Raw genomic sequence first — 8,083 nt, 5'->3', positions numbered from 1 at the left:
AAAAATAATAATAAAATCTAGATGCATGGTGTCAAATAAGACAATACCATTATTATAATATCAAAAAGAAGAAAATTGTCCATATATTTTTAAATTTCATTTTATTATTATCTATTTACTTATTTTGTTTAAAAAAACTAATATCTTTCAAACTTTGAAAAAACAATTGGCTTCCTATTTAAAATTAGAAACTGGAACATAGCCCAAAATATACTACGACATTCAAAAAAATTCTAAAATTAAAAGCCATTTAATTTATTTTTTTAATTTTTGAAATCGGGCTACAAATAAAAATCCTACAACGCCTTCCATTTTTTAAAAATCACCCTGTATAATATCAAACTCGGTCGCTGTTACGTGGCATCACTGTCAAAACACTGACAACAATGCAAATTTTAATTTTTCAGTTGATTATCGGCAATTATGGGCTGAGTTATGACCAAAGTGTGGCCCAAATGGCCATATGGAGTGTCATGGCGGCCCCCTTGATCATGTCAGTGGATTTGCGAACCATCAAGCCGGAATTTAGGGATATTTTGCTAAACAAGGACGCGATTCGCATCAATCAGGACGTTTTGGGGAATCCCGGAGTTGTGAAACACGAAGTAAGGGCCCAAAAAGGCTATATTATATTCGTTAAATAATATACTATTTATTAGTAAATAGTATATTATTTAATGGGCACATATTTTATTGTAATTTTCAGAAAGACAGTATTAGGCTTTGGGTTAAGGAGCTTGTTGACGATTCGTACGCTATTGGAATCGCCAGTTATCGAGTCGATGGCAAACCTTATCAACTTGAAATTGTTTTGAAAGATTTGGGTTTGGATAATGAGAAGGGTTTTTTGATAAAAGTACGTTTTGTAATGGAATAATTCTCGAGTGTTTTGTTTTTTTTATTGTAGAATGTTTTTGATGATGTTGACCCAATCTCGGTTTCGGTCAGTGAACCGATCAAAGTTTTGGTTAATCCCACAGGAGGAGTCCTATGGGAACTTACCCCACTAGCAAAAAAAAAAGTGAAATAAATGTTGTTAATTTTGTGTTAAATAAAAAATAAATCAAGATTTGCTTATTTATTTCAGTGTCCAAAATGTCATTTTTAAATTTCGCGCGACGTCAACGTCAAAAGTGACACTAGTAATGTCAAATTTGACATTTACTTTTTGTATTTTTTTTTTGGCGCGATGTCAATATGAAAAATGTCAAATTTGACACTTGATTAAGGCAAAATTCAAACCTTTGATACAAAAACAAACTATTTAGATAAAATCACATTTTTTGATAAGATGAAACTTGAAATTTGTGACAAAAATCAAGTGTGATTGAATTTGTTTGTCTATAGTTTGGTAACAAGTAAGTAAAACTTTAGTCACTAGTTAGTTACCAACACTGTGAGACAAAACTCTCTAAAAATGGTGGATTCCCCGGTTTTGTTCATCTTTTCGTTTTAAAAATGAGCGATTTAAAAAAAAAAGTTCAAAAAAATTCACAAGTTTATCAAAACTTTCTAAAGTACTCCAAAAGTAACTTAAAATACGTTGGAGGGTTAATGATTGAATACGAATGTGTAGTTAAATAGTATATTACAATCAAACTGGAAAATAATCAAGAAAAATTCTCGAGAATGTTGTCAAAATTTCACTCTTCAAAACTTCCTAAAGCACTCCAAGAACAACTTATTGGAGAACTAATGATTGAACACGAAAAGTTAAATAGTATATTACAATCGAGTTAAGAAATAATCGAAAAGAATTCTTGAGAATTTCAACAAAATTTCCTTTTTTATCAAATTGAAATCGAAGTTGAAAATGAACGATTTTTTCAAAAAAAAATTCACAAGTTTATCAAAACTCCAAAAATAACTTATAATACGTTGAAGAGCTAATGACTGAATACAAGTATGTAGTTAAATAGTATATTACCATCGAGTTGAAAAATAATCGAGAAGAATTCTTAACTAAAAATTGGCGATTTTTCAAAAAAAATGTTCTAAAAATATGCCAGTACAACTTCCTTAAAAAAAAAGTGAAATAAATGTTGTTAATTTTGTGTTAAATAAAAAATAGATCAAGATTTGCTCATTTATTTCAGTGTTCAAAATGTCATTTTTAAACGTCAAAAGTGACAACTAGTAATCTCAAATTTGACATTTACTTTTTGTAATTTTTAAATTTGGCGCGATGTCAATATGAAAAATGTCAAATTTGACACTTGATTAAGGCAAAATTGAAACCTTTGATACAAAAACAAACTATTTAGATAAAATCAATTTTTTGATAAGATGAAACAACTTGAAATTTGTGACAAAAATCAAGTGTTTGTCTATAGTTTGGTAACAAGTAAGTAAAACTTTAGTCACTAGTTAGTTACCAAAATGGTGGAATCCCCGGTTTTGTTCATCTTATCCCTCTGCATCCTCTACGCAAACGCCCTTGACAATGGTTTGGCCCTAACCCCGCCCATGGGTTGGCTGCACTGGGAGCGTTTTCGTTGCGAGACTGACTGCCGCCAATTCCCCTTCGACTGTATCAGGTATGCCAACCCTAAAACCCCCAAAACCCTAAATCACACTTCCAGCGAGGAGTTATTCAAAGCAATGGCGGACAAAATGGCGTCTGATGGGTATTTGGACGCCGGTTATGAGTACCTCATCATGGATGATTGCTGGTTGGCTATGGAAAGGGACTCCGAGGGCCGACTCCAGCCCGATCCCGACCGATTTCCCTCGGGAATCAAGGCCCTCGCCGATTATGTCCACGCCAAAGGGCTCAAATTCGGGATTTATGAGGATTACGGGACCAAAACTTGTGCCGGATATCCGGGAAGTTTAAACAATTTGGAAATTGATGCTCAGACTTTTGCGGAGTGGGGGGTGGATTATTTGAAATTTGACGGTTGTAATGTCACACCGGATGAATCAATGGAGGCGGGGCATTTAGAAATGGCGGGATATTTGAATGAAACAGGGCGGGAAATTGTTTTCTCATGCGAATTTCCCCTATATCGAGGAAATAAAGTAATTAATTAGTAATTAAATTAACTAAAAATTGTAATTAATTGCACTTTAGGCCAATTATAGTGTGGCAATTGAGGCATGTAATCTCTGGCGGAACTACAACGATATTGAGGATTCCTGGATCAGTGTTACCAACATTGTTAATCATTACAAGCAAAATGGGGATAAATATGTGACGGTTGCAGGCCCTGGGCATTGGAATGACCCAGATATGGTAAAAAAATCATTTTAATGGTAAAAAAATCAAAATTTTTTTAGTTGATTATCGGGAATTTTGGGTTAAGTCTGGACCAAAGCAAGGCCCAAATGACCATATGGTCCATATGGGCGGCCCCATTAATCATGTCGGTTGATTTAAGAACCATCAAAGGCGAATTTAAAGCAATTCTCTTAAATAAACACGCGATTAAAATCAATCAAGACGCTTTAGGGATTCAAGGACATTTGCAAACAACGGTTTTTTGCAATTTTTGCTAGAATTAAAATAATTTAGGGATTTTTAGATTGATAATATTGACGTTTGGGTGAAACCAGTTTTGCCAACTGTTGGTGGGGAATTTTCCTACGCTGTGGGGTTTGTCAGTAATAGGGATGATGGTTATCCCTTTAGACTAGAGTTTGCCCTTAGGGATTTTGGGCTTAATAATAGTGCAGGTTATGTGCTTACGGTAAGAGAAAAATTAGTTTTTTAATTTTTTTTTTATAATTATTGTTAGGATGCGTTCGTTTCTGATGAAACAACTCAAGTGAAAAGTGATGACACACTTGAAGTTTTTGTGAATCCCACAGGTAGGGATTTAATTTTTGTGTTTTATTTGGGGATATTTGTTTTTTTTAGGAGCTGTGTTGTGGCATTTGGTCGCCAATGAAGAAAAAAATCACTAAAACGAGAATTAAAAAACTAGATTGATTTTGGTGTTTCAATAAATAGTTTGAGCCCAGTTTTGGACTTTTTTTCGTTTCATCCAAAATAATGTTAAAAAAAAATTGCGAGACAAATACAAAAAGCCCGAAAAAAATTGTTATTTAATTATCGAAAAAAATTTGAAAAAAATGTCAATGTCGGGAATGATAAATTTTTAGCAAAAAATCATAAATAAACAAATTCTTTCAGTTTCATCCTCCCAAAAAAAAATTACTAAAATAATTTGTTTTTTTAAAAATGAAAAAAATTCTTTTAATTCAAAAATTTAAAATACTATATGAGCCAAGTGGTTACTAAACTGATAAAAGAACTTTTTTAAGTTTTTGATACTTTTGGATAATCTTTAGGAACAGTACAAGTTTATTTATGACACACTTGAAGACTTATAACAACTTTGTCAGAAAAATAAATAAATACCTACGCAAAAATATCTATAAAAAAATGGCTAGAAACTAACAAAAATAACACAAAATTTTAAAAATAACAAAATTAACTGTAACTGATTTATTTTAAAAAATCACACAAATGCGATTTAAGAAAAATAAATAATAGTTTTTTAAATCTAATCCAAGAAATTTCTCGAAATCGTTTAGATTTTCATTGAAAAATAACCAAAAAGATACAAAAAACACCCGAAAAAAATATTTCAGGTCTAATTTTACGATTTGTTGCATTAATTCAAATAAAACTCAAAAATGAAGAAGTATTTTAATAATCAAGCAAAAAACTACACGAAGTAGCCAAAAAATATTTTTTATTGGTAAATGTGCTTGAAACTAATGAAAATAACACAATTAAAAAAATAGACAAAATATACTACAAGCAGAAATAACCAAATTTTGCAATTTCACGTTTTGATTAATAAATTCTCGAGAAATACGATCTGAAAATAATCAAAATCAAATAAAAAAAGTCCAAATTTTAGTTCCAAATCAACGAAATCTATTAAAATCATTTAGATTTTCATTGAAAAATAAGCAAAAAGTTACTGAAAACAACCGAAAGAGAATATTTCAGGTCTAATTTTACGATTTATTGCATTAATTCAAATAAAACTCGTAAAATAAGAAGTATTTTCCTTAAAAATGAATTAAATGAAGCAAAAATATCTCAAAAATGTAGCTAAAAAAAGTCTTGTTATCACTGCAATTGCATTTCAGCAAGCTTTTGCGATTAATTGAAGAAAATTTCAGAATTTAAAGTCACCTTTCGTTTAGTAATAATTAAAATAAGACAAAACTGTTCAAAATAACATATTTTGTGCCCAATTTTGGATTTTTTTGAAAAGATTCAGCAATATCTATTAAAAATGTTAGATTTTCGTTAATAAATAAGCAAAAAATTACACGAAATAGCCGAAAAAGTATTTTTTGTTGAGAAATGGGCTTATATCTATTAAAAATGTTAAAATGTTTTCATTAATAAATAAGCAAAAAATTACCGAAAAAAAAATAAAATAAAAAATAACCGAAAAAGTATTAGTATATAAATAAGCAAAAAGTTACTGAAAACACCCGAAAGAGAATATTTCAGGTCTAATTTTACGATTTGTTGCATTAATTCAAATAAAATTCGTAAAATGAGAAGTGTTTTCGTTTAAAAATGAATTAAATCAAGCAAAAATATCTCAAAAATGTAGAGGAAAAAAGTCTTGTTGCATTTCAGCAAATCTTAGTGATTAATTGAAAAAAATTTCAAAATTTAAAGTCACTTTTCGTTTAGTAATAATTAAAATGTGATAAAACTGTTCAAAATAACATATTTTGTGCCCAATTTTGGATTTTTTTGAAACGATTCAACAAAATCTCTTAAAAATGTTAGATTTTCGTTAATAAATAAGCAAAAAATTACACGAAATAGCCGAAAAAGTATTTTTTGTTGAGAAATGGGCTTGAAACTAATGAAAATAACACAAAATTTAAAAAATTGACAAATTTTTATTAAAAATGCACTAAACCGAAGAAACAAACAAAATAATTGATTTATAAGCAGATCTGGTAATTTCTTAGTTCCATTTTAAAAATATACGATATAAAAATAATCTAAAACAAATGAAAAAAAAACTAATTTTGAAATTTCTAGCTCCGATCCAGAAAAATATATTAATAATGATTTAAATTTTCATTAGAAAGTGAATAAAATTAGAAACATTTTCGTAAAAAATAGACTAAATCGAAAAAAAATAATCTAAAAATATTTGACTTGTTTCACTGAAATTTCCGGGTGACTAATAAAAAATCTATTGGCAACACTGAATTATTGCTAATCCTTCTAATTTATATCGGAATATTTCAGGTGACGGTTAAATCGCAAATAAATTGCCTTTAAAAGTTTGACGTTTGGTTTTAAAAGTCAAGGTTGCCAAACTAAAATTTTAAGTTTGGCACTAACCTGGATTAAAATCACAATCATTTACAATCACCCGGTATAAAAATTGACTAGTCGATTTGTACTCAATGGTGCCAACTTAAATTAAAAATCACAGGCCACTTTAATCAAAAACAATTTCGGCTTGTTTTGTTGGATTTCGGTGATTTTTTTTTTATAAAAATGATGAGAAAAAATGTTTAGTGCGTGTAACTAGACACTGGAATGTTTTTAACACCCATTAACCGATAAAATAGTTGCATGATAAGCCCAAACCCGATTTGTCACTATGTGAATTTAAATCAGTTGAAACAATTTCATTTAAAATTCAAATAAGCGATCTTCAAACCCACACATTTCGCAGTTTATTGAACCATTGAGTGATTTTTGATCAGTTTAGTGCCAAACTTTGCCATGCTAAGTCTCTTGCTAATCGTGGTGTTTGCCTCGCGGGGCTTCGCCCTCGACAACGGCCTGGCTTTGACCCCCCCAATGGGGTGGATGCACTGGCAGCGCTTCCGCTGTCTGATCGACTGCGACGCCTACCCCGACGAGTGCATCAGGTGAGTGGCCCCAAACCGGGTAAATCACCCATTTTAGTCATAAAAAATAACGAAAATTCCGACAGAGCTAAATTTTGGTGGAGACTTTGGGTTAGAAATAAAGTGTCAAAAGTCCCCATCGATCCCATGTGTGCTAAAAAAGTTATTTGGGGTCAAAGGTCAAAATTTGAGGTTTTTTAGATTTTTTTCGAAAACGCTAAGTTTTATCAAAAAAGTAGTCCAGACAAAAATTATAGATCTTGAAATTATCTACAAAAATGGTCTTTATACTTTTTTTCTAAGAATCACCATTCCTGAGATATCGCGATTTTAAAAGTTGAAGGTGTAACGTTCTTCATCATATGCACATACAGAATGCGCCAAAACCAGGAACATAGAAAAAATTAAAAAAATCTATCTATAAAAATTTCAAAGTTATGAGAGTTTAGACTCTATTTATTCCTGTTGGAAAAATAATTTTCCAAGTTTTTTTGCTACACGCTATTAGAAGCGGAAACAAGGAAGCTGTATTTTAACCTGTAACTTTGTTTAATGTTATTTGTGGCGTTTATTGACAAAATTTTTGTACCTTTACTGAATAATTGTAAAAAAATATATACCGGGAGGGGCATCGGTTACGCGCAGAAAAGAAATTAAATAAAATTGTTGATTTTTTTCACACTTACCTGGAACATTCTCTAATTTTTTGGTAATTTTTCATTTACAAAGTCAAAAAAAAAATAAAAAGTAATTTCCTCCCAAAAAGTTTAATTCTAAGTTTTATACTGACCTACGCAGATTCACTTCCTACAATTGTTTACAAAATCAGAGAAAAAAAATACCAATTAGATTTTGAATAAAATGGAATATTCCATCTTAACTTTGAAAATCATTTTTATTTAAGACCTGCAACTTGTGCCATCGTAAATTTAGGTGACAATGGAGAACTGCAATTGGGATAAGATTCCAAGGTTTACAACAAAAAGACCCTTTAAAGCGGTCGGCTACCAATAAATGATTCTTTTGTTGGCAAATTATACCATTTTGTCATAAATCACGGATCTGGTTTGTGTTTAAATAAAAAAAAAGCGATTATTGGATAACCAAGTCAGGGCCAGGACATTTGGCGTCTTAAAAAACAAGGCAAAATCTTACAAATTTAGCACACAACCGAAAAGGGCCCAAAACCTCTCAAAAATCATTAATTTTTATCCACCTCAAAAGTTCC

General features: G+C 30.6%; 3 protein-coding genes across 4 annotated transcripts in view; all 3 read left to right on the top strand.

The window, feature by feature from the left end:
- Nucleotides 1-1,062, top strand: part of LOC123012013 (alpha-N-acetylgalactosaminidase-like) — a 3,999-nt gene extending 2,937 nt beyond the window's left edge. Inside the window, exons 4-6 of the mRNA XM_044409764.1 lie at nucleotides 408-605; nucleotides 707-856; nucleotides 908-1,062. Coding sequence (XP_044265699.1) covers nucleotides 408-605; nucleotides 707-856; nucleotides 908-1,030 — 471 coding nt within the window. The 3' untranslated portion in view covers nucleotides 1,031-1,062. The remainder of the gene's footprint in view (nucleotides 1-407; nucleotides 606-706; nucleotides 857-907) is intronic.
- A 1,153-nt stretch (nucleotides 1,063-2,215) lies between these two features.
- On the top strand, nucleotides 2,216-3,962 carry LOC123010903 (alpha-N-acetylgalactosaminidase-like). Its single transcript, XM_044408086.1, has 7 exons — nucleotides 2,216-2,537; nucleotides 2,583-3,021; nucleotides 3,074-3,235; nucleotides 3,280-3,477; nucleotides 3,525-3,689; nucleotides 3,738-3,810; nucleotides 3,860-3,962. The coding sequence occupies exons 1-7, from the start codon at nucleotides 2,380-2,382 to the stop codon at nucleotides 3,904-3,906; spliced, it is 1,242 nt and encodes a 413-aa protein (XP_044264021.1). The 5' UTR covers nucleotides 2,216-2,379; the 3' UTR covers nucleotides 3,907-3,962.
- A 2,679-nt stretch (nucleotides 3,963-6,641) lies between these two features.
- LOC123010678 (alpha-N-acetylgalactosaminidase-like) overlaps nucleotides 6,642-8,083 on the top strand; it is a 13,801-nt gene continuing 12,359 nt past the window's right edge. The window contains exon 1 of one of the 2 annotated variants that reach the window (XM_044407748.1): nucleotides 6,642-6,876. In XM_044407748.1, the coding sequence (XP_044263683.1) occupies nucleotides 6,728-6,876 (149 nt within the window). In that variant the 5' untranslated portion in view covers nucleotides 6,642-6,727. The remainder of the gene's footprint in view (nucleotides 6,877-8,083) is intronic. The other variant, XM_044407749.1, reaches the window with a different exon arrangement.

This window comes from Tribolium madens, unplaced genomic scaffold (assembly GCF_015345945.1).
Source record: "Tribolium madens isolate multiple individuals breed KSU strain unplaced genomic scaffold, Tmad_KSU_1.1 Scaffold_91;HRSCAF=231;Tcas5.2_LG7, whole genome shotgun sequence".
In the NCBI taxonomy this organism is placed as follows: Eukaryota; Metazoa; Arthropoda; class Insecta; order Coleoptera; family Tenebrionidae; genus Tribolium; species Tribolium madens.
The sequence above is the reverse complement of the archived record's forward strand: the minus strand, read 5'-3'. Positions and strand labels throughout refer to the sequence as shown.